Source organism: Symphalangus syndactylus, chromosome 1 (genome assembly GCF_028878055.3).
Source record: "Symphalangus syndactylus isolate Jambi chromosome 1, NHGRI_mSymSyn1-v2.1_pri, whole genome shotgun sequence".
In the NCBI taxonomy this organism is placed as follows: Eukaryota; Metazoa; Chordata; class Mammalia; order Primates; family Hylobatidae; genus Symphalangus; species Symphalangus syndactylus.
Genome location: NC_072423.2, coordinates 143,965,589 through 143,992,858, shown reverse-complemented (window position 1 = coordinate 143,992,858; position 27,270 = coordinate 143,965,589). Strand labels below are relative to the sequence as shown.

At 39.4% G+C, this 27,270-nt stretch overlaps 1 protein-coding gene across 2 annotated transcripts in view; it reads right to left on the bottom strand.

Moving 5' to 3' along the window:
• The window catches only part of MTMR7 (myotubularin related protein 7), a 115,524-nt gene extending 92,949 nt beyond the window's left edge, over nucleotides 1–22,575 (bottom strand). For both annotated transcript variants that reach the window (XM_055287070.2, XM_055287088.2), the window contains exon 1: nucleotides 22,426–22,575. In XM_055287070.2, coding sequence (XP_055143045.1) covers nucleotides 22,426–22,449 — 24 coding nt within the window. In that variant the 5' untranslated portion in view covers nucleotides 22,450–22,575. The remainder of the gene's footprint in view (nucleotides 1–22,425) is intronic.
• Between the last annotated feature and the right edge of the window lie 4,695 nt (nucleotides 22,576–27,270).

The window sequence follows — 27,270 nt, the reverse complement described above, 5'->3', positions numbered from 1 at the left end:
ACATCCCTCTTCACAAGGCAGCAGGAAAGAGAAGTACAGAATGAAAGGGGAAGAGCCCCTTAGGAAATCATCAGCTCTCATGAGAACTCACTATCACTTATGAGAATAGTAAGGGGAAACCACCCCTGTGATCCAATCACCTCCCATGAGGTCCCTCCCCCAACACGTGGGGATTACAATTTAGATTACAATCCAAGATGGGATTTGGGTGGGGGCACAGAGCCAGACCATATCAGGTGCCCAGGGAAGTCTTCTCTAATAACATAACTAGATATTTCAGTAGAGAACCAGAGTGAGTGAGACAGCCAGCCATGGGGGTATCTGGGGAGAGCATTCCAGGCAGAGGGAACAACAAATGACAAGACCCTGGACAAGAACAGGTGAATATGGTCACGGGTCTACAAGGAAGTGAGGACTTCTGGATCAGCATCTGTGAAGGGAAATGAGTAGGAGATGAGGTGCCCAGTAGATAGACAAACCTTGTAGGGCCTTCCAGGACAATGTTACAACTTTGACTTTCACTCTGAGTAGGGTAGGAAGCAACTGGAAGATTTACAGGGGGAAGGTGGCAGGATCTGGGAAAAATCTTTTTAAAATAGGAGATTTTCCAAAATCTTAGCTTACAGTGATAACATATATATTGTTTTAAAGAACTGCAATATTATTTTTGTTTAATTCTTTACTACACTGTAAGTTCCATGAAACTAGGGCCGCTGTCTGTCTTATTCACCATTGGATCTCCAAGACCTAAAACAGTATCTGGCATAGAGAAAGCACTCAAGGAACACTTCCTGAATGTACAAGTGAATGGATATATGCATCAGTAGTGTCTTTAAATTTATCTCTTCAGCTTAAAAGGCAGAATCCCTTCCTCAAACTACCAGTACTCAAACTGGGTGAACAGTTCACCACAACTTGCACAGTTCAACTGTACCTTGTTCTAAATAATGTGTGCTTTGCTACATGCCCTAGGGAACAAAATTTACTTTCACAGCTTGGCAATAAATTTATTTCTCCGGGAATCTATGATAAGCAGTGTTTTAATAAATGAAAAAGAGGAGAAAAGTAAACATACAATTTTTATAAAGTTGTCATAGCCTGCCACAAAACATTAAGTGGGGGTTATTTTTAAACCATTTTAAATGGTTGTGGGAGGAAGGGTTGGGTTTATGTCCTGGGAAGTACTTTTACTCCCAGAGGCTTCAACTAGCTGTCCACCAGGCGAAAGGGCACTAGGAAAAATAGTTTAGACTTTTCCTGGCCTAAGAAATATGGTACAAAATGAGCTTCTTGGACTCCCTCTGAGTGCAGTTTGAGAATATAAAACCGAACCATTACATGGACAAAGTCACGGAATCTTGGGTGTCTGGTCAAGAGGTTTAGTTTCAAGCATACTTCACAGCTTGTCCTGTTCAGAATGGAAAAAAAAAGCAATAAAAATAAGCTTTAAATAAGAATGAGAAAATATATGTACATCTGTGAAAACAAGCATTCCAAATGCTGTTTTGCCTCCAGATGTAAGACAGAAAGGATAACCAAACCTAACCAGTTAATAATATGAGTTCAATAGGGAAATGTCAAAATTTACTAATAAATAAATAATGGCACAAGTAGACTTACAGAGGAGGTTACAGTTTCATGTCTTTATCATTCCTTAGAAGCATATAAATGTTTCTAGGTGCACAGTGCCTTAAAATTGCATCCCTTTTTAAAGCTCTCATGGCAGCACCAATGTTACCCTCTTACTTTCCTCCCCTAAAAAGCCAAAGTGTGTTTCCCACTTTCTTCTCCATGCTTCCATTCCAAAAAGACTCTCCTTCAGGAATCTAGGGCGATGTCACTGAGGCTTTGCCTCATAGGCCACTGCAAAGGCTTCCTGAGCGAAACCTGACACCTTTCCTAAAATCCATGTGTTTGACGAGATCAATGTTTTTATTAAAGAACAATATGCTGAAAAGTCTGGGTGTGAACTAGAGTTGGGTTACAGGGAGGCATTCTTTGCAGAGTTCCTCCAGAGGCAAAAATATTGAAACTCATTGTGCAGTGGGGAGGTGAGTAGGTCAAATGAAATGTTTGGATTTAGAAAATTCTTTTTATTCTCAAATTTCATGGAAGTTCTTTCAGCATACAAACTTGTGGCCACATCCTTTTGCAATGATGATAATTACAAAAATAACCTGAAAACAGCTAAAAATGTACTATGTGCCATATTATTTAGTGCTTTAAATGTATTCTGTTTACTCTCTAACAAGCTATACGTGAGAAAACCAAAGCTTTCAAGAATATATACCCAGCTATAATAATCAAGACTGTGTGGTATTGGCTAAGGATAGACAAAGATATTAAAGGAATAGAACTGAGAGTGCAGAAATAAATACACGCATCTATAAAGAATCAATTTTCAACAAGGGTACTAAGACAATTAAATGGAGTAGGAAAATTATTTTCAAAAAATGCTGCTGTGACAACTGGAATTCCACATGCAAAAGAATGCATTTGGACCTCTATCTCACACCATATACAAAAATTAACTCAACATAGATCAAAGACCTAAAATCTTTGTGACCTTGGATTAGGTAATTTCTTAGATATGGCACCTAAAGTATGAGCAACCAAAGAAAAATAGTACTTCATTAGTACTAAACAAAAATTGTACTTCATTAGTACTAAAAACCTGTATTTCAAAGGCAACAATGAGAAAGACACCCTACAGAATGAACGAAAATATTTGCAAGTCAAATATCTAATTATTTAGTACCCAAAATCCATAAAGAACATTTACAGCTCAACATTAAAAAGATAGATAACCCAATTTAAAAAACAGGAGCTAGAAGCTGTCATCCTCAGCAAACAAATGCAGGAACAGAAAACCAAACATTCCATGTTCTCACTTATAAGTGGAAGCTGAACAATGAGAACACGTGGACACATCATGGGGAACAACACACTGGGGCCTGTCAGGGGGGTTGCAAGGGGAGGGAGAACATCAGGAATAAAAGCTAATGGATGCTGGACTTCATATCTAGATGATGAGATGATCTGTACAACAAACCACTCTGACACGTGTTTATTAATGTAACAAACCTGCATATTTTGCACATGTAACCTGGGACTTAACACAAAAGTTGAAGATAATAAAATAAAAAATGAACAAAGAATCTTAATAGATATTTCTCCAAAGAAGACATACAAATAGCTAATAAGCACATAAAAAGATGCTCAACATAATTAGCCACCAGGTACATACAACTCAAACTACCATGAGATACTGCTTCACACCCATTAGGATAGCTATAATCAAAAGAGATAATAACAAGTGAGGATATGGAGATACTGGAACCCTCATACACCACTGTTGCAAATATAAAATGGTGCAGCCTCTTTGGAAAACTGTTAGCCTCTCAACAGGTTAAGCATGCATTAATATATGATGCAACAATTTCACTCCTGAGTATATACCCAAGAGAACTGAAAACACATTTTCACACACAAAAAAATTTATACATAAATGTTCATAGCAGCACTATTCCCAATAAAAAGTAGAAACAACTGAAATATCCATCAACTGATGAATGCATAAACAAATGTGGGGTATATTCATGCAATGGAATATTATTCAGCAATAAAAAGTAATGAAGTACTGATATATGCTACAACATGGATGAACCTTGAAAATCTTAATTTATGCTTAACTGAAAGAAGCCAGTCACAACAGACCATAAATTGTATGATTCCATTTATATAAAACGTCCTAGATAGGCAAATCTCTAGAGATTGTCCAGGGTGTAGCGAGAGAGAAAGGAGGGATGACTGCTAGTAAATATCAGGTTTCTTTCTGGTGTGGTGAAAATGTTCAGAAATTACATAGATAGTAGTGATGGTTCCATAATGTTGCGAATATATCAAAAACGACTTAACTGTATACTTTTAAATGATGAATTTTATAATATGTAAATATGTTAGTTTTTTAATTATGCCAAAATCAAAAATATATATATGTGGCAGAGCAAGAATTTTAACTGAGTATCTGACTTCAGAGCCACAATGCCACCCACTATCATGCTAATAGTTGATATACATTTGCCAAATTAAGTATTAGTTCATTGGACAAATTCATTCAGTCAGTAAGTATTTACTGAGCAGTGGTTACGCGCCAGGAAATGTATTTTTTTAAATGTCACAAAATACACATAAAAGATATCCTTTAGACCATTTTAAGCATATAATTCAGTGGCATTAAGTACATTCACTGTTGTATAACCATCACCACTATCAATTTCCAAGACTTTCTCAACCCCTGAAACAAGAACTCTCCATTAAGCAAAAACCCTTATTTTCCCCTACCCTCAGTTCCTCATAACTTTTACTTTTCATTTCTAAGAATTCTATATACCTCATGTAAGTGGAATCATACATTATCTGTCCTTTTTTTATCTGTCTTATTTCACTGAGCATAATGTCTTCAAGGTTCACCCATATTGTAGCATGTATCAGAACTTCATGCCTTTTCATGGCTGAGTAATATTCCATTGGATGTACATAACACATTCTGTTTATATATTCATTTGTTGATGGACTCTTGAATTGTTTCCACCATTTGGCTATTGTGAATAATGCAGCTATGAACATGGGCATACCAGTATCTGTGTCCCTGTTTTTAATTATTTGGGGTATATACCCAGGAGTGGAAAAGCTGAGTCATATGGTAATTCTACATTTAACTTTTTGAGAAACTACCAAAGGGTTCTCCACAGCAGCGGTACCATTTTACATTACCACCAGCAATGCACAAGAGTTCCAATTTCTCCACAACCTTTGCCAACACTTGCTGTTTTCTTTCTTTCTTTTTAAGTAATAGTCATCCTAATGGGTATAAAGTGGTATCTTATTGTGGTTCTGACCTGTATTTCCCTAACGGCTAGTGATGCTGGCTATCCTTTGATGTACTTATTGGCCATTTGTATATCTTCTTTGGAGAAATGTCTATTCAAGTCCTTTGCCCACCGTTTAAACTGGGTTGGTTGTGGTGTTGCACGTAAGTATACAAATATATAAGTATATTTGTTTGCTTTTTTAAACAGATGTAAACACCTAAACTTAGAAACCAGAAAAAGCAAAGCAGAATCTTTCACATTACAAAGGAGCCACCCAGTATACTTTTAAATACAACATTCTTCTCATGCTGGGAAATGTATTTAGAGTCTATGACTTCAATCTTAATAGATGATAGGGGAAGGTGACAAAGAACAAGGATTAAACTACTGGAAATAAGTATATTTATGTACATGATATAGAATAAAATATTCAATGTTAAATAATATAATAATATCCATCAGGAGATATGGCTGATCATACCAACATATGGTTTATAAAAAAAAAAAAATCCAGAGAAACTATGGGGATGGAAGGAGAGATGGCCAAACAGAAGCCTCCACAGATCATCCTGCCTGCAAGAACACCAAGTTTTAACAACTACACACAAAAAAGCACCGTCATAAGAACCAAAAATCAGGTGAGCTATTAAAGTACCTGGTTTTAACTCTGTATTGCTGAAAGAGACACGGACAAGGGTAACAAAGACAGTCTTGAATTGCCAAGGCAACCTGTCCCCCCTACCCTGGCAGTGACTAAGTCCACAGATTCTTTCTCCTACATGGAAAAAGAATCTGTGCACTTGTGGGAAGGAGAGCAGAGCTACTTGAGGACTTGGCATTCAACTCAGTGCTGCCCTATCATAGCAGAGCAAAGATGTGTTGGGCTCAGGGAGTATGTGGACCAGCCTTAGCTAGAGGGAAATTGCCTATCCCGGTGGTCAGAACTTGAATTCTGGCAAGCCTCACTACTGCAGGCTAAAGTGCTCCCAGGTCCTCGGTAAATCTGAAAGGCAATCCTGGACACAGGACTGCAACTCCTGGTCAACTCCTAGCGCTGGGCTGGCTTTAGAGTCAGTGGAGTGGGGTAGCGTGTGGCCTAGGGAGACACAAGCTGGGGGGGCTAAGGGAATGCTTGTGTCACCCCTCTCACAACCCCAGGCAGTGCCTCCTGGAAGTGACTCCTTCCTTCTGCTTGAGGAGAGGAGAGCAAAGAGTGAAAAGGACTGTCTTGCATCTTGGATAACAACTCAACTACAAAAGGATCAGACACCAGGCAAAGTTAGTTGTGAGGCCCCCATTCCAGGCCTTGGCTCCCAGATTACGTTTCTAGACATACCCTGGGACAGAAGGAAACTTGCTGAATGGAAGAGAAGAACCCAATCCCAGCAGGATTCATCATCTGCTGACAAAAGAGCTCTTGGGCCCTGAATAATGAGCAGTGATACCCAGGTAGTACACAGTGGGCCTTCAGTGAGACTGAGGCATGCTGGCTTCAGGGAAGCCCAGCACATCTGCAGCTGTGGGGGCTATGATGAGAGACTCCTTGTGCTTGAAAAAAAAAAAAAAGAGGGAAAAGTAAAGGGGACTTTGTCTTGCACCTTAGGTACTAGCTCAGCCATAGCGGGATAGAGTACCAGGTGGTCCCTTGGGGTCCCTGATTCCAGGCCAAGGCTCTTGACATCATTTCTGGACCTGCCCTAGGCTGGAGGAGAGCCCACTGCCCTGAAGGGTGGGCTCCAAGCCTGGCAGCATTCACTACAAGCTGACTGAACAGCCCTTGGGCTTTAAGCGAACGTCGGTGGTGGCCTGCAGAAACCCCATGGACCAGTGGTAGTGGTGGCTACTGGAAGAGGCTCCTCTGCCTGCAGAAAGGAGAGGGAAGAGCAGGAAAGACTTTGTCTTGTATTTTGAGGGCCAGTTTTCCTGCAGTAGAATATAACATGAGGTAGGTTTTTAAGGTTGTGGACTCCAATCCTTGGCTCCCAGACAACATCTCTGGACCTGCCCAGGGCCTGGGGGAACTCGCAACCCTGAAGGGAAGGACACATGCCTAACTGGCTTCTCCACCTGCTAAAGGTAGAGCCCTAGGGCCTTAAGTGAACTTTGGAAGTAGCCAGGTAGTGGTTACAGTGGATCCTGGGCAAGACCCAGTGCTGTGCTGGCTTCAAGTCTGACCCAGTGTAGTCTCAGTGTTGGTAGCCACAGGGTTACTTGTGTCACCCCACTCCTAGCTCCAGATAGTTCAGCACAGAAAGAATCCATTTGTCTGAGGGAAAATAAAGGAAGAGAAAAAGACTCTCTCTGATAATCCAGATAATTCTTCAGGATCTTATATAAAACCATCAAGGCAGTACCTCCACGAGTCTGCAAAAACCACAGCATTATTGGGCTTTGGTACCAAGTCCCTTTGAATACCTGGAAAGTTCCAATAAATATGACAACAAGCCCTGACTGCAAAGACTACAATAAATACCTAACTCTTCAATGCCCAGATACCAACAAACATCCAGAAGCATCAAGACCATCCAGGAAAATATGAGCTCACCAAATGAACTATGGCACCAGGAAACAATCCTGGAGAAACAGAGGTATGCGACCTTTCAGACAGAGATTTCAAAATTGCAGTGTTGAGGAAACTCAAAGAAATTCAAGTTAACACAGGGAAGGAATTCAAAATTCTACCAGATGAATTTAACAAATAGATTGAAATAATTAAAAAGCATCAAGCAGAAATTCTGGAGTTGAAAAATGCAATTGCTATATTGAAGAATGCATAATCTTCAATCTCTTAATAGCAGAACTGATCAAGTAGAAGAAAAAAATTAGTGAGCTTGAAGACAAGCTATTTGAAAATACACAGTCAGAGGGGACAAAAGAAAAAAGAGTAAAAAAAAAAATGAGGCATGCCTACAAGATCTAGAAAGCCTCAGAAGGGCAAATCTAAGAGTCATTGGCCTAAATAGGAGGTAGAGAAAGAAATGGGAATATAAAGTGTATTCAAAGGGATAACAACAAAGAACGTCACAACCTAAAGAACTATGGTGTGTGAACTACTCAAGTAGAAAGATTAAATGATGAACCAATAAAAAATGGTAACTACAACTTTTCAAGACACAGTACAATAAGACATCAAGAGATGCAACAAAAGGTTAAAAAGAAGGGGGTATGAAGTGAAAGTGTAGAGTTTTTATTAGTTTTCTTTTTGCACATCTGTTTGCTCAAGCAATCAGAGCTAGGGCATCATCAATTTAAAATAACGGATGATAGTATTTGCAAGCCCTATGGTAACTTCCAAGGGTTGAGGGTAGAAGGAACATACCTCAACATAATAAAAGACATATACAACAGACTCACAGCTAGTATCATACTGAATGGGGAAAAACTGAAAGCCTTTTGTCTAAGATCTGCAACACGGCATGCATGCCCATTGTCACTACTATTATTCAACATAGTACTAGAAGTCCTAGCTAGAGCAATCAGAAAAGAGAGAAAAAAAATAAAGAGCATCCAAACTGGAAAGGAAACAGTCAAATTATCCCTGTTTGCAGATGACATGATCTTATATTTGGAGAAACCTAAAGATTCCACCAAAAAACGATTGGAACTAACAAAGAATTCTGTCAAGTTGCAAGATACGAAATCAAAATACAAAAAACAGTAGCGTTCATGTATGCCAACAGTGAACAATGTGAAAAAGAAATCAAGAAAGCAATCCTATTTATAATAGCTACAAATAATATAAAACGCCTAGGAAACAATTTGACCTAAGAAGTAAAAGAACTATAAAAGGCAAACTATAAAACACTGATGAAAGAAATCAAAGAGGACCCACAAAAATGGAAAGATATTCCCTGTTCATGGATTGGAAGAATAAATATTGTTAAAATGTCCATACAACCCAAAACAATCTACAAATTCAATACAATCCCTATCAAAATGCCAATGCCACTCTTGACAGAAATAGAAAAAATCCTGAAAGTTATATAGAACAACAAAAGACCCAGAATAGCCAAATGTATTCTGTGCAAAAAGAACAAAACTGGAAGAATCACATTACCTGAAAGGAAATCAGTATGTCCAAGAGATATCTGCCCTCCCATGCTTATGGCAGCATTATTCACAGTAGTCACGATTTGGAAGCAAACTAAGTGGCCATCAACAGACGAATGTGTAAAGAAAACATAGTACATATATACAATGGAGCAAGACTCCATCTCAAAAGAAAAAAAACCAAAAAACTGATAAATATCAATGTATTTAAATTGTTGTGTGAATCTCTATCACCTCAGATTAAATTTCTCAGGTATGTTTTCTGGTTCCATTTCTTTTTTTTTGAGACAGAGTCTCACTCTTTCGCCCAGGCCTGACTGCAGTGGCGCTATCTCGGCTCACCGCAAGCTCCACCTCCCGGGTTCGCGCCATTCTCCTGCCTCAACCTCCCGAGTGGCTGGGACTACAAGCGCCCGCAAGCACGCCCAGCTAATTTTTTGTATTTTTAGTAGAGATGGGGTTTCACCGTGTTAGCCAGGATGGTCTCGACCTCCTGACCTTGTGATCCACCCACCTTGGCCTCCCAAAGTGTTCGGATCACAGTCGCGAGCCACTGCGCCCGGCTGTTCTGGTTCCATTTCTATATATATTTTAAAGATTTTTGATGCTGTTTATATGCTTTCCTCTAGGATTGTGTCTGCTATTATGGCAGAGAAATACCCTTTAAAAAATTCTTGAGAATTATAGATGAAGTATGGTTTCTCATCAATTTACGTTTGTTTACTGTTGAGATTGAATTTATTTTTTGCAATTATTTATAACAAGAGCAATACAACAATAGTACTGATAGTACTGATAAAAGAAAATCCTGAAATAACACTACAGCTATTGTGATAGGCACCATTCTATAGATATACATTTATTAAGACGCTTAGACCTCACAATCACCCCAAGAGGTGAGTACTGTTGTTATTCCCATTTCACAGATGAGGAAGCTAAAGTTAAATAAGTTAGTGAGCTGTAAGAGGCAGAGTGAAGATTCAAAACCAGGCATTGCGGCCCCAGAGTGTGTGTTCTTAACAACTCTACCATTTTGCGTTTTGATGTTGAGAACAGGAAAGAAAATGCAGTTTAGGTTCCCATCGGCCTTACAATGGTATTTCCAGGCCCTCTGGAGTCCTGTTTGCTTCCTTTCCTCTAGAGTAATGGGCTGCCTCTATATTATCAAGCATTACCCTTGGTTTTTGTTGTCGTTGCAATTTGATTTTATCAAAAGAACAAACCTCAGAACTGTTTTGATTTAGACCTGTTTAAAGATGGATTCTTATCTAATTGTCAGGCTTTTATTGCACAATATTTAACAGCTGTTGAGGAGGTAGTCCCTGTAATCAAACAGGCTCTTACTCCAGAGACAAGGCCGGTAAGTTTGATGGAATGAAGCAATCCACTTAAAAGTGTAGCTGTGGCAGGATTTTTTTTTTAAGTTTTCCAAGTAAGAATAGATTGTCTAAGCCAAGTAATCACAGAAGTTGTGATTAAACATTCCTCAAAAATCGCCCACATTTCGTGAAATCCTCACTTTTAACAGGTCTAGCAAAAGTTGAAGTCTGCTTGCCTTGTGTGGAGGCTTGGGTGTACAGAACACACGGTCTGTTATAGAACTTAATCCACACTCATTCATTCAGTGTTGTATATAAACGCAGCTAGCTGCCAGGTACTTTTCCAATTCAGGGGATATGGACTGTATGCATGTGTGTGATATGTGTATGTGTGTAGTTGTGTATATATGTTACAGAGAAAATGCTATGGAGAAAAATATAAAGAGGTAAAGTATGTTGGTTGGGGTGAGTTAGGATTGTTATTTTATATGTGATGATAAATTGGCTTTCTTGATAAAATAACATTTGAGCAAAGATCTAAAAAAGTATGGAAGCAAACCATCTGCATATCTAAGGAAAGCAAGTTCCAGGCACAGGAAACATCTCGTGCAAAGGTGTTGAAAAAGGAGTGTGCCTGGCTATCCAGGGAGTAGTGGTCACGCCGTGAGGTCCAAGAGCAGGGAGTGGGGTAGTTGTGGGAAATGAGATTTGAGAGGGAGAAGGGGCAGATAATGTACAGAGTTTCCCTCTGGGTGTGAGGAGACCCACGAAAGAAGTCCAAGCTCCAAATTATATTTAACAGTATCTCTGGCAAAAAAAAAAACTGGTGGGGGAGCGGCAAAAATGAAAAGGGGAGCAGGCAAGATTTGATAGTATTTCAGAACAGGGTGGTAGGAATGGAGGTGGGATAACCTGGATATATTTTAAAACTAGAGTGCTGAGGATTTACTATTGGAATAGATATGGGAGGAGAGAAAAAGAGGAGGGAACGATAACTCCAAAGTTATTGGCTCCAGAACTGGAAGGGTGAATTGCCGAGATCAGAAAGAGTACAAGAGGAGAAAATTGGGTGTGAGACAAGAGGGAATCAGCTCAGTTTGGGACATAGTGAAATTGAGGTACCTATTAGATATACAAATTATTTTCTAAATAAGATCCAGGTACTATGAATCTTATGGATATTATGGATCTTATGGATAAGTTCCTTATCTTAAGGAACTATGGAATCACAATACAAAACATATTTTATAGGGTTATTTTTTAAATCATGTATACCTTACAAACGTCTCAAATTATTTTGAAAGTAGTCTGATATAAATAAGTCATAATAAATTCAGTCAAACAATAAAATTCTGGAAAATTATTTAAATTTTTTTTTTTTTTAACTTTTGTGAGCACACAGTAGGTCTATATATTTACTGAGTACATGAGATACTTTGATACAGGCATGCATTGTGTAATAATCACATCCTGGTAAATGGGGTATCTAGCTCCTCAAACATTTATCCTTTGTGTTACAAACAATCCAGTTATACTCTTTCAGTTACTTTAAAATGCTAAATTATTATTATTTATTAAATTATTATTCACCCTGTTGTGCTATCAAATACTAGGTCTTACTCATTCTTTCTAACTACTTTCTGTACCCGTTAACAATTGCCACTATCCGCCCTCACCTGCCCCAAACCCCACTACCTTCCCCAGCCTCTGGTAACCATCCTTCTACCCTGTCTCCATGAGTTCAATTGTTTTAATTTTTAGCACCCACAAATAAGCGAGAATATGTGAAGTTTGTCTTTCTGTAGCTGGCTTATTTCACTTAGCACAACGACCTTCAGTCCCATCCATGTTGCTGCACATGACAGGATCTCCTTCTTTTTTATGGCTGAATAGTACTCCATCGTATATATGTACTACGTTTTCTTTATACATTCGTCTGTTGATGGCCACTTAGTCTGCTTCCAAATCTTGACTACTGTGCATAATGCTGCGATAAGCATGGGAGGGCAGATATCTCTTGGACATACTCATATATAACCAGTAGTGGGCTTGCTGGATTGTATTCTAGCTCTGTTTTTTAGTTTTTCGAGGAACATCCAAACAGTTCTCCATAGTGACTGTACTAATTTATATTCCCACCAACAGTGCATGAGAGTTCCCTTGTCTTCTTACCCTTGCCAGCATTTGTTATTGCTTGTCTTCTGGATAAAAGCCATTTTAACTGGTGTGATATAGTATCTCACTGTAGCTTTGATTTGCACTTCTCTGATGATTCCTCATGTTGAGCACCTTTTCATATACCTGCTTGCCATTTGTATGTCTTCCTCTGAGAAATGTCTATTCAGAAATTTTGTCTATTTTTAAATCAGATTATTAGATTTTTTCCTATAGAGTTGTTTGAGCTCCTTATATATTCTGGTTATTACTCCCTTGTCACATGGATAGTTTACAAATATTTTCTCCCATTCTGTGGGTTGTCTCTTTGCTTTGTTGGTTGTTTCCTTTGCTGTAAGGAAGCTTTTTAACTTGGTAGGGCAAGAGATATGGGTCTAGTTTCATTGATCTGGATATGGATATCCAGTTTTCTAAGCACCATTTATTGAAGAGACTGTCTTTTTCCCAATATACGTCGTTGGCACTATTTTCAAAAACAAGTCCACTGTAGGTGTGTGGATTTGTTTCTGAGTTTCTTATTCTGTTCCAGTGGTCTATGTCTCTGTTTTTATGCCAATACCATACTGTTTTGGTTATGGTAGCTCTGTAGTATAATTTGAAGTCAGGTAATGTGATTCCTCAAGTTTTGTTCTTTTTGCACAGAATACATTTGGCTATTCTGGATCTTTTGTTATTCTATATAACTTTTACGATTTTTTCTATTTCTGTCAAGAATGGCATTGGCATTTTGATAGGGATTGTATTGAATTTGTAGATTGCTTTGGGTTGTATGGACATTTTAACAATATTTATTATTCCAATCCATGAACATGGAATATCTTTTCAGTTTTTGTGTGTCCTCTTCAATTTCTTTCATCAGTGTTTTATAGTTTGCCTTTTATAGATCTTTTACTTCTTAGGTTAAATTGTTTCCTAGGTATTTTATATTATTTGTAGCTATTATAAATAGGATTGGTCTCTTGATTTCTTTTTCACATTGTTCACTGTTGGTATACATGAACGCTACTGTTTTTTGTATTTTGATTTCATATCTTGCAACTTGACAGAATTCTTTGTCAGTTCCAATCGTTTTTTGGTGGAGTCTTTAGGTTTCTCCAAATATAAGATCATCTCATCTGCAAACAAGGATAATTTGACTGTTTCCTTTCCAGTTTAGATGCTTTCAGTGTGAGGAGACCCATGAAAAAAGTCCAAGCTCCAAATTATATTTAACAGTATCTCTGGCAAAAATAAACCGGTAGGGGAGCAGCAAAAATGGAAATGCGACCAGGCAAGAGTTGACTGTATTTCAGAATAGGGTGGTAGGAATGGAGGTGGGATAACCTGGATAAGCTGAAGATTTACGATTGGAATAGATATGGGAGGAGAGAAAAAGAGGAGTGAAGGATAACTCCGAAGTTATTGGCTCCAGCACTGGAACGGTGGATCGCCGAGACTGGAAAGAGTACAAGAGGAGAAAATTGGTGTGAAGCAAGAGGGAATTAGCTCAGTTTGTGACATAGTGAAACTGAGGTACCTATTAGATACACAAATTATTTTCTTAATAAGATCCAGGTACTATGAATCTTATGGATATTATAGATCTTATCAGTACTATCAGTACTATTATTGTATTGCTCTTGTTATAAACAATTGCAAAAAATAAATTCAATCTCAACAGTAAACAAATAAACATAAATTGATGAGAAACCATACTTCATCTATAACTCTCAAGAACTTTTTAAAGGGTATTCCTCTGCCATACTAGCAGACACAATCCTAGAGGAAAACATACAAACAGCATCAAAAATCTTTAAAATATATACAGAAATGGAACCAGAAAAGATACCTGAGAAACTTAATCTGAGGTAATAGAGACTTACATAACAATTTAAATACATTGATGTTTATCAGGTTTTTTTGCTGGTGGTGGTTTTGTTTTGTTTTTGTTTTGTTTTGTTTTTGTTTTGTTTTGTTTTGTTTTTTGAGATGGAGGCTTGCTCTGTGGCCCAGGCTGGAGTGTAGTGGTGTGATCCCAGCTCACTGCAACCTCTGCCTCCTAGGTTCAAGTGATTCTCCTGCCTCAGCCTCCAGAGTAGCTAGGATTACAGGCACTGGCCACTATGACTGGCTAATTTTTGTATTTTATATTAGTAGAGACAGGTTGGTAAGTTAGTAGAGACAGGGTTTCACCATGTTGGCCAGGCGGGCCTTGAACTTCTGACCTCAAACCACCCGTCCGCCTTGGCCTCCCAAAGTGTTGGGATTACAGGCATGAGCCACTGCGCCCAGCCTATCAGTTATTTATTATAGTGACAATATAGAGATAAATTAAATCTCAAATACTAGGGGGTTAACTGTCAAGAACTAGGAAGTGTTTGAAATTTGAACCTGCTTACAACCTAACAAGTAGCCTCCCAGTGTTTCATATGCTGGCACAAGACACAAGACTTCTGGGTCAGAGACAAAGGATATTCGTATTCTCTGTACACCAGGAGGGAGAAGCTTTATCTTCATACTGACTCTCCACGCTACCCCTCCCAAGTCTAAGGGGCAATACGGAGCAGTCCACATGGATGCTGCACACAGCAGGGCTCTGAATCCTAGATGAGGAACCTTAGAGACACAGAATTTAAGAAATGCCCATCACATAAACAGGATGCAAGTAATCCTTTGTGACTATAACATTATCTTTATCACCCTGGATAGCAAATAAATCTGCCCTCTGCTACTAAGGAAGAAGCTATTCCTCTCTTTCAAGGCTGTTCACTGTAAAATCATCCTTGAAAAGATAGTTTAGAACAAAAGTGCAAAACTGCAAAAGGCCATGGAGAATTGCCTCCAGACACTAAATAACATATGGTCATCATTATAATGTGGACTATGTGGTTATAAAAAAAATCACTTTTCAGAAGGTTTAATAAAACGAGAAAAATATTTTGACATATTAAAAAACACGTTCTCATTCCCCAAAACTATACATACACACACACACACACACAACACACAGAGAAAACAGACATGATTTTCTTTTAAATTGCACTGTTTTACATACGTAAACAAAAACACTAATATATACACAGCATTTTTTTCTGGATTTTGAAATTATGCAGAATTACTATTTTCTTTCTGCTCCTTTGAGCTAAATTTTCTCCTAATGTATGACTTTTATAATCAGAAAAAGGCTTTCTAGAAAATATACGTAGATACGACACAAAAAGCACAAGTGACAAAAGAAAAAATAAGTTGGACTTCATCAAAATTAAAAACTTTTTGTGCTTCAAGAGACATCAAAACAGGGAAAAGAAAACATACAGAATGGGAGGAAATGTTTACAAGTCGTATAACTGACTAAGGATTTGTATCCAGATTACATAATTTTGCAACTCAATAATTTAAGAAAAATAAGAAAGAAACAAAGGAACTGAATAAGCATTTCTCCAAAAAAGACAGGAAAATGGTTGATAAGCATATGAAAACATGCTCAATATCATTAGTCATTAGAAAAACACAAATCAAAACCAGGATGAGATACCACTTCATACCCACCTGAATGGCTAAAATAAAAAACAATGACAAGTGTCGGTGATGATATGGAAAAACTAGAACCCTTACACAATATTGTGCAGGTTCTGAAATAGAGCAGCCACTTCGGAAAATAATTTGGCAGTGCCTTAGAATGATAACACAAAGTTGCTCTACGATTCAGCAACTCTGTTCTCAGAGAAATGAAATTCTATCCAAGAGAAATACAAACATATGTCCACACAAAAACTTACCACTGAAGTTCATAGCAGCATTATTCATAATTGCCAAAACATGGTTACACAAATCTCCCTCAACTGATAAATGTACAAACAAAATGCAGGATTAGCCACAGAACAGATAAAACGAAATGAAGTACTGATACATGGTACAACTTAGACAAACCTTAAAATCATTAAGTGAAAACAAGAGGTCACAAAGTCCACATATTGTATGATTAAATTTAAAATGTCCAGAAAAACAAACATACATAGAGACAGAATGTATATTTAGTATTTACCCTGGGCGGGGTGAGGGAGAAATGGAGACTGATTGCTAATGGGTATAATGTTCCTTTTTGGGGTAATGAAAATGTTCTAAAATTAGATAATGATGATGGTGGTACAACTCTGTGAATATACAAAAAAATCACAGAATTGCATACTTTAGAAAGGTAAATTTTATGCTACGTAAATTATACTTCAATAAAGCTATTGAAATACACACACCATACACACACACTAAATCACCCATTATTAAAATGGGGAAAATATAAATAGATAATTCAAAAAGTAACAAAATGGTCAGTAAACATATTTCTGGAAAAGCTTCAACCTCACTAGTAAAAAGAAATACACTAAAAGAATGAAGTGCTATTCTCCCCTTTAAATTAGCAAAAAATAACCTTAAATAATAAAGCAATGGTACAGTGAGAAAGATAGTCTATATTCTATTACTGAAAGTGTTAAATGACATAACGTTTTTGGAAAGTCATTTGGTAATATAAACCAACTATAAAACTACTCATCTTCTTTGACACAGTAATTCCATCTAGGGTTCTATTCTAGGGAAGAAATCACACGCAGATAATAATGAGATGTTCATCAGGACATTACTATAATAGCCCTAAAATGGGGAAGTGGTAAATATAATGAAATGTTCATAGGAATAAAAAAAAAGCCCCACATAATCTTCTAAAAGTATGTTTTGAACACTGCAATATGGCACGTTCAAAGAAGCAAACTACAAAATTGAACTGGCTGATCCTAAATTTCTAAGCAAACAATGTTTAGTATACACAAAGACAAAAAACACGAGAAGAAAATGTACCCAAATATTAACAGTGGCTAATTTCTACATGTAGTCCATATTACTTTTATAACAAGAAAATTATTATTTGCTAAAGGAAGATAAAAGAAGAGATAACCCTTGGAGCTGATAGTATACTGACAGAGAATGACCAAGAGAAAGCAAACCTCATGGATCTGCTGATGTCCGTCCATCACTGACAGAACTTGAAAATGAGATCACTATTTGTCCATGGTGAAAACAAAATTGTACACTTATAAGTTGGGGAGTTCAACATTAATTCTGGCAGGGTTTTAAAATGAGTTATTTAATGGACCTTTGTATGAACCTAAAAAGTGGAAAGCATCAGTCAGCAAGAACATCATGGATTGCCGTCATCATTTCAGAAGACTTCCTTTCTTTCTTTGATGAGCTCTTTGGCGACATGATGAAGGACAAACTTATCAACTGCTAGATGACATCAAACTGAGAGAACTAATGAATCTGCTATTAGGATCAAGATCCTGAGAGATGGGGGCAAGTGGCTTAAGAAGTCACTTCTGCTCTTGGATAAGATAATGAATGAGGTAATAGAAAGCAAGTTGATTAAATAGTGGATGGTACCAAATGGACAGGAACAGCATATGCATATCAGCATCCAAAAAAGAGTAAGAGATAAGCAAAACTCTGAATTCAACGAGATAATATTCAACATAGATAAGTATAAGATATTATCATCAAGTCTAACTACTAATGGGTAACTTGATGGGCATCATCAAGTTTAACTACTAATGGGCTAACTATTAATGGATTTATTTTGGGGGTGATGAAAGTGTTCTAGAACGAGACGGTGGTGATGGCTCCACAATACATAAATATACTAAAACCAGTGAATTGTGCATTTTAATAAAAATGGTGAATTTTACATTATTTGAATTTTATCTCATTAAAATATATATAATTGCAAAATATGTTTCATATATATCTCACACATTATGTCAGATACACTGACATCCACAAATATTTCACACTAATACTATAAGATTCACAATACTGTCAAGTAGTATTGTATACAACTGTACAATGCACAAGAGGCCTGGATTAATAAAGCAAATTCTTAAAAATAAAGTAATTAGGCTGGGCTCAGTGGCTCACACCTGTAATCCCAGCACTTTGGGAGGCCGAGGCAAGTGGATCACCTGAGGTCAGGAGTTCAAGACCAGTCTGGCCAACATAGTGAAACCCCTGTCTCTACTAAAAATATATAAATTACCTGGGTGTAGTGACACGTGCCCGCAGTTCCAGCTACTTGGGAGGCTGAAGTAGGAGAATCACTTGAACCCAGGAGATGGAGGTTTCAGTGAGCCAAGATCACACCACTGCACTCCAGCCTGGGCAACAGAGCAAGACTCCGTCTCAAAAACAAACAAACAAACAAAAAGTAATGAATTAATTATGCATTCTTCACTAATTCAATTGTTAATTTATTTACTGCATGCTTAGTTGGTCCCAAGCACTGTGTGTAGATACAAAGAGTGAACAAAATATAATCCCTACCATTACAGGACTTCCATCAAGCAGGGGAGCTTGACATTAAATGAACATAACTCAAATAAATTTAACAACTGTAATGAGGAACCTAAGGGGAAAACACAAGGTGTTATGATAAAACACAACAGGCAGATCTGATTTAGATGGGGGAGTTGGACAATAGCCTGATAAATCACAATTTGAAACTAGAAAGATGAGGTATTTAGCCAGGTGAAGAGTGAGAACTAATGTCCCCCCAGATGGAACATCAGTGCAAAAGTCCTGAGGCAGAAAAGAACTGGTTCCATTGGAGAACTCTGTGAAGACAAGTTGTGATCAGAGGGTTGTGGATAAGAAGATTGTCACAAAACGAGGCTGGAGAAGTAGGAAGGGCTCAGTCTACACAGGGCCTTACGAGCCATTCTGGGGATTCTCACTTTATATCTTGGGTACAAAGGGAAGCCACCCGGAAATTTAGCAGGGAAGTAGCATGATCAATTTGAGACATAAAAGCATCATCCAGGCCCCTCTGTGAGAAAGGGATTAGAAAAGAGCAAAAAAATAAATCAGGAGACCAGTCAGGGTCAGACTAGGGGGTAGGTGTAGAAAGGAAGAGAAGACATTTGCAAGGTCTGTTTTGGAGGTTATCACTATTTCATAACTCAAATTTACACATGTGGGAAAAAATGCCTTCCAGAAAGACCAAAGCATATAAAGTAGAGATCACTTACCAGGATCCTGGACACATTCGCCTCAATCTAGTAACAAACTAAATCCTACAAACACTTCAAGCTACTTCCAGGAGCCCTGAAGTCTTTTCATTTAATTTGAAAAGTTCAGGAGCAGCACTTGAACCCAAATTACGCCTAAGCTTCCAGCAAGTTTTCAGAGTGGTAAAGAAAGCCAGACAGTGAAGTAGAAATCTAGAAGTTCACTGGGATGAGTACAGGTAATACTTGGTGTCCCCCTTTTAACCCAACTGCAAACCAGCTTGTCCTTAGAACTTTTTTTTTCCCTCTAGAGGAACCATTCTGGAAGAGAAGCACTCTGCTTAGCATATGCTCTGTGAAAGGCTTCAGTTAAACATACATGCACCCCCAGAAAGAAATATGTGCAAAGCATTCCAGATTATGGACGTGCATCTGTCTCCTTAAACTGCACTCCAGAGACTAAAGCAGAACACAGAGGCTGTCATGGATATTACAGTCTACAGTGAGTGAATGACTTCCATTGTAACAGAAAAGCAACTGCACATTATATATGCATACATTCTTTTCCTCTTAAAACTCTACTACCCACACGGTAAATACTGCTTTAAACCCACAATGGGCCAGATAAACAAACTTTGTATATACTCCTTGCAAACGCAAGACATGAAACCATGAAATCGAAGGAAATTTACCTGCAGTTTCACCAGGTATAATGGAAGCAAATAATAAAGATGAATATGACCAGTAACAACTATATATTTAACTCCTTAAGCATTGTAAGTGATCTTGTTCTCTTTTTCATTTAGACTGTGAAAATTAATTTTGCCCTTAAAAATGTAAAACAAAAGGAGGATGTTATTTCACCTCAAGGAATCATTGATCTTTGACCGCTGTTATTCTTTTCAGCTTCTTTAGGATTGTAATTGTTTATTACAATATATATTTATACAACTACATGACCACTGTTGAAAATGCTCCTAGTCCTCCTTAAGTCCTTCCATGTTAACACGGCTCTTCTAAGAAGGCTTCCCTTGACCTTGAGGGTAGAGCTGATCCTCTATTCAGTCTCCCCCTCTACCCACCGCACCTTGCACATGTCTCTATCATACACTGACATATTTACAACTGCCTCCCCTTCCAGACCGTGAGTTCCTGGATGCTGCCAGCACTTAACACAGAGCCTGGCACGTGAAAGGTTCTAAATGCTTGTGGAATAAAATAAGCGAACAAATGAATCTGATCCATCCAAACTCTGTAATTTCTTATATTTTTCACCAGCATTATCCCAAATGTTAATGACCCACCCAATTCAATAACACTTCAGACAATTTTCCATTTTCCCCCAATTTATTTCCATTTCCAGATAAATAAGGATTTCTGACTTCAAGTACTGCACTGCTTAGAGAGTGTCCATAAACACCAATTTTAAGAGTAAGTGAGAATGCTGCTTGCAACTCAGGTTTACACATGACTTTGTACCAGGTGGCTTTGTATATACAAGAGAAAAGAAAGGCCTTGACTCCCCCAAATTCATATTCTATTACAAAGTGGCATCCACTGCCATGTCACCCTATCATTCTTGTTTTTGACATCCATATCAGCTATCACTTTTACAAAGGCCCCCTTCATCATGGAAGGAGGAAGAATGCCCTTGGCAAGGGCAGAGTCCATGAGTTAAATTCATCCTTCTGGAATAAATTATTTAGTGCCACTTAAACTCCGAAAGCTTTGAACCACCTATCCTGTGGTTTATAGCATTGTCTTCTAAGTTTACAATTTCCTGATTGTGAAGCGACAACTCAATTCCCTAGTGCAAAATCAATACAATTTAAATGTACTGTCGGAACTGACATTCTCCAGCAAACTAAAAGATTTCTTCTTCCAGTGACATGAGATCACTTTAACCTGCTTTTACCAAAAGGTACTCAGGAACTATTCCAAAATTTAGGAATGAATTCTTGCTGGCCATAAAGCAATTGCCCCCACCCCTCTTAAATGTGTGGGATCCCTGGAACCACCTGAGCTATGGCCACTCTGACCTAGCTTTGACCTGTCAGGGGCGTACATTTTGAATGGCAGTTCATCCTGCAAAAACGCAAGGAGCTGTGGTGGTAGTAACAACAGCCAGCCAGTAGGGTTTTAAAACATATTCTTTCACTCATTTAGGGTTTTTATCAGGCAGTAACGTCGATCATCATTTTCATTCTAAATTAGATTATCAGTACAACTGAGTGGGAAGATTTGGTACAGCGATCAACGTTTCCAATGTTAATTTACTGGAGTGATCAGGGACCATTCGCTTTTGTTGATTAGCAAAAGCTGGTGTTGTTTAAAACAACAGTGCGTGAAGAATCCGTAAGCTGCATCCTTTTCTCTAACAAAACAGACTGGAAAAGGCAAGAACACACCATCATTCAACCTACAATGAACATTGATCATCCGTTCTGTGTAAGGCCCCTTGCAGCTGCAACGCTGAGGATGAGGATGGGGACTGGGAAGGCCGGGCCGGGTGGGCCTGACACCCTAGATTTAACAAGCTTCCGAGCGCAGGAGCCCATCTGCATTCAGCTCGTTTTCCTTGCACCTGTCACCGAAGGGCTTATTTCCCTTTCAACTACTCTGAGCGGCCAACAGCTAAAAGAGAAAGCCTCGTGCCAGGAGAAAGAAGCGTTGATCAACACCCAGTTACTAGCAGACAGCTGAGGTTTCCTCCCGTCCACCCCTGTGTCCACTGTGCACCCCCAAAACCAAGAGGTCAGACCCAGCAGCAGCTAAGGCTAGGCCTGGAAGGCAGCAAGAGAACGACCGGGCTCGCAGGCACCCCGGGATGCTCAGGCACTGCCTGCTCCTCCCTCGCCCGCGGTCCAGGCTCCGCCGGCGCCCCGCAGAGCAGTCGGCCTCCCGCGCGCTCAGCATCCCTCCTCCTCCTCCCCCATCTCCTCCCGTCCCTCCTCCGCCCGCGCTGGTGCCACCAACCTTGGGCGTGCGGATGTGCTCCATGGCTGGCCCACGTCTGCAGGGTCCCGGGCGGGCGCGGCCTCACGCACCTGCGCGCGTCTGCGGCGCGGGGGAGGGGGCTTCGCGCCCGGGAGTGGGCGGGACGCGGTCTTGGCTCCGCCCCTAGGTGCTCCGCGCGCGGCGTGCGGACCTGGGGCTCCCGCGCGGCCCTAGAGAGCCCACCTCCGCGCCTGCTCCCGCCTGCGCCCACCTGCACCGCCGCCGCGAAGCGCCTCTGCCTGGGGTTGCCGGGGCGAGGGCTGCTCGCTCTCTCTTAAGAGGGGCAGTCGGCAAAGCACTATGCGGCCACTGTTACCCAAGACACAAAGAGGGCCTTGTTTTGGGTGTGGCGTCCTGGAAGAGAGATGGGGAGTGCACGCTGCTCCACACCATCGCTGGGCTTGCTTCTAGGGCGACCCAGGATAGGTAGGATTTCAGGGTGGGGCGGAAAAGAAGGCTGCCACAGACACTCTAAACCCAGGACGGTCTCGTGGGCTCGACGTCTGTGTTTCATCCCAGGCGCTGCCGGCATAGCAATGGGGGTGCGGGTGGAAATAATGGCAGCAGTGTTAGCGCCTTGGTAAGCGCGCTGCTAAGTCAGGCATCTCACATCCACCTGCGACTTCACTGTTGCAGGCGACATTTTTCCCTTGGCACGGTGTTGGGTGTTCATTTGCCTTCTTTATTTAGCTCCAACTGAACTGAGAGATAGAGATACAAAGCATCTATTATGCGGTACCATTTCCCTATTGATGATATTAACAGTAGTTGGTGCCATTGTTAGTGTTAGGCCCCTTGGGAAAAGCCAAAGAGAAGAAGAACGCCCTGCAGTTTTTTTTTTTTTTTTCTTGCAGCCCTAAGAGTACAATGCTCCACCGTAAGTGAAATTTTATAGAACTCTACATAGTTCTGTTCAATTTTTTCCTCGCTCTTACTCATCTTTCAGGCTGGATTGTGATTTTTTTTTTTTTTTTGACCATAGAGACTCTGCTTACCTTTTTTTATCTAATACCTGGACACATTGCGGCCTTCCAACAAATAATTAATAGGGTGTTGAATTTATTTTAAAAATTCCAGATCCCTCTTTCACACATCTTCTACTATTTCATCCTCCTACTGCTTTGGAAGGCAATTAGAACAAGTACTATAAAGCACCATTTGCATATGTCGTGATTGACCCGGGGCATAATTTCTTCTTTACCGAAGAAGACCAGGAATAGAGTCAAGAGCACTCTGGTGCCAACTCACACACCAGCCTCAGTCTCCTCGTTTATAAAACGAGAAACTCGCCTGCCTAGATGATCTCAAAGTTAGCTGTCATCTCCAAATCCCATTAATACAAAGAATCTTATATAGTTTTGTGGAGGTGAACATTCTAAATAGGCAAATGATATTGAAATTATGTGCTTTCAGGGTTCTATTTTTCTACTGGTGAGCTAATTAAAAGCCTACTTGGTAATTTTTGCATGAAAGTGTTTCTGACCTGTGGCTTATTATACTCGATTTTAAAAAAACACTAATTGGTAGCTGAAGGGAGGTAAGTCTGAACAATTTAAGTAGCCTAATGTTAAGATGTTAGATCACAAACTGTATTGGTCCCTAACAACCACAAAGAATTTTCTGATACTTAAAGTGTCATATAGCCCCCTAAGCTTCACTGCTGTTCCAACACCACCTAGCAGGGCAGAAGAGATTGAAAAAGTAGCAAGAATTGGAGGGCAGTAAGGTGAGGGAACCGAGAGTATGTTGCTGAAATGTCTGGCTTTATTCATCCTAAGTAGGGAGAAAAGAAAAACTAGCCATTCATTTACTCAGAAAATATTGCTATGATTTAACTATTGGTCATACTCAAGGTATCATGGCAAATGCTGGAAGATGGAAGGGAGTCCCAGATAAGAAGGACACTAAATCCTGTAATTGTGATATGGCCAACACCAAGGAAATAAAAGGTAGACCAACTAAGGTGGTGACAGAGCATGTGGCAATGCTAAAGAAGCCTCAAGAAGAATGATTTACTTACTGCATTTTTCCTGTTACTTTGAGAAAAATCAGTGGATAGACTTAGAATCATGTACTTCTTGAAGTTTGATATTTGGTGTGTCTGGAATGAACCGCAGTCCAGTAGGATGAATAGGGCATCTCTGAGTCTGAGTCTGAGTCTTCACAGAGCAAAAATCTCTCCATCTGGCCCCAGGCCAAGAAATGAGAAGGGAAGGGAAAAAAAAAAAAAAAAAAAAAAAAGCTTATTTTTCCAACTCTATGTAATTTGCAGATGGAGCCACACTCAAATTTACACTAAATCAGCCTATGTCCACAGAGTTGGGAAATGGCTACTTTTTTGTCTACTGTTTGTGACTCTTGGATGGAAAATAAGTGTATTCAACAAAACTATTTTTACCACCAAGCAAAGCAAGAGTTAAGATCTAGTTACCTGCCTGTCCACCTAAATGTGTTTTCCCTTGCCAAGGCACATTGTAGTTGTCCTCATTTTATCATCAGTGTCTGGGATTTTTGCCTTGTGAAATGGCAGATATTACTGTGCACATCAATATTTAACTCTCCTATCCTACCTGGGAACACAGACACTACACTTCTCAACTCCCTTGCTATTGAATGGGGCCATGTGACTGGTTCTGGCCAATGGACTGTGGAAGCGGCTTATGTCATTTCTGGGCCAAGCTCCTGTGTGGCCCGTCAGTTCTCTCATCTCCTGTCTTGATGACGTGGAGGTCACATGTTGAGATTAAAGAGAAAAGGCTGGGTGTGGTGGCTCATGCCTATAACCCTAGCACTTCGGGAGGCCAAGGCGGGCAGATCACCTGAGCTCGCGAGTTCGAGATCAGCCTGGCCAACATGGTGAAACCCCATCTCTACTAAAAATATGAAAATTAGCCGAGTGTGGTGGTGGGCATCTGTAATACCAGCTGCTTGGGAGACTGAAGCAGGAGAATCGCTTGAACCGGGAGGCAGATGTTGCAGTGAGCCAATATCGTGCCACTGCACTCCATCCTGGGTGATAGCACAAGACTCTGTCAAAAAAATAAAAATATAAATTTTTTTATAAAGGCAAGAAAATAATAACGAATTTGCTCTTCACGTTTGAAGAAACTTTGGCCCCAAACTATTCAGTATTCGAATGAAATGAGACAAGAGAGAAACAGCCTGTATCTCTATTACCATTAGCTGGTAAACTACTCTGGAAAGCCACAGCTGATTCTTTTGTGAGTGAAAAGAACACTTTTGTTGTTGTTGTTGTTGTCACATAAAGCCACTGAACTTTAACGCTCAATTTAGCCTAGCCTATACTATGTTGAAGTGGAAAGGGAATTTGAGAGTCAAAATAATGTACTGTCTCTACCTTTGTGTTTCTGATTTTTTTTTAAAGAGGGAGTTGATAATGCCTTTAAAGATCTCTAGGGACACCTAACCATATGCAAGACCCAAACTACTTGATTGCAAGTTACCAAACGTCTTCTAGAGAATTCTTCTTATGCAACTTTTATCACATAGATAATTCAGTTGCAAATACTTTTGCTAACAGGATTTTAAAATACAAACTTGATTTTAACTGGGCACTTTCCCAAAATCCTGTGATATTCAATGGCCTGAGGAGATTTGAATTCTTATCAAAAACACTTGCAAGACTTTTTCCAGAATACTTACATTTCTCCTGAGGCAACACAAACTTCTGATCTGGCAGTGAGACCAAAACGTGTTTCCTTGGAGATGGTATTGCTAATGATTACAAACTCAATACGATCCTATTCAGTGTAATTAAACCCAAATGGACCATATTATAAGCGGAGGAGGGAACACATCTCTGAACAAACTCAGCCTCATCTGGAGTCACTCAGTAAGACAGAGTCAGAGCTGCATTTGGGGTTCTGCCCGGCAAAAAGTAAAAGCAGCATCTCTTCACGATTTTTATGAACTCGAAGGTGCAATCAATGTATCAATGTCTCTGTTGGCCTTGCCCTATAACAAAGATGTGGAGGAAAAGCACTGGGTGGATTGCAGTCAGCTCTGCCCTTTTTCTGGGAGCCAAAAGGGAAATTCTAGGGCAGCATGAAAAGAGTATTTACTCTGTGAACAGTCAAGGCTTTAAAATAGCCTCCTCCCAAAACTGTGAAACTGCTGGAATAAAACATAGGGGAAACTCTTCAAGACACTCGTCTCGGCGAGGATTTTTGGGATAAGAACTCAAAAGCATAGGCAGCAAACGCAGAAGGAAACAAAGGGGATTACATTAAATTTAAAAGCTTCTATACAATAAAGGAAATGACAGAGTAAAGAGACAGCCTGCAAAAGGGGAGAAAATATTTGCAAACTACACATTTGCCAAGGGGTTAATATCCAGAATATAAAAGGAATTCAAACAACTCAACAGCAGAAAAACCAAATAGTCTGATTTTAAAATGGGCAAAAAACCTGAGCAGAGATTTCTCAAAATGAGACCTACAAATGACTAACAGGTCTATGAAAAAATACTCAATATCACTAATCATTAGGAAAATGCAAATGAAAACCACAGTGAGCTATCACCTCACCCCAATTAGAATGACTGTGATCAAAAAGACTAACAATAACTAATGCTGGCAAAGATGCAAAGAAATGGGAACCCTTATGCACTGTTGGCAGGACTGTAAATTAGTACAGCCATTATAGAAAACGGTATAGAGCTTCCTCAAAAAATTAAAAATAGAACTACCGTATGATCCACCAATCTCACCGGGGGTATTTATCCAAAGGAAATGAAATCACTATGTTGAAGAAATATCTGCACTCCCATGTTTATTGCAGCACTATTCACAGTAGCCAAATATG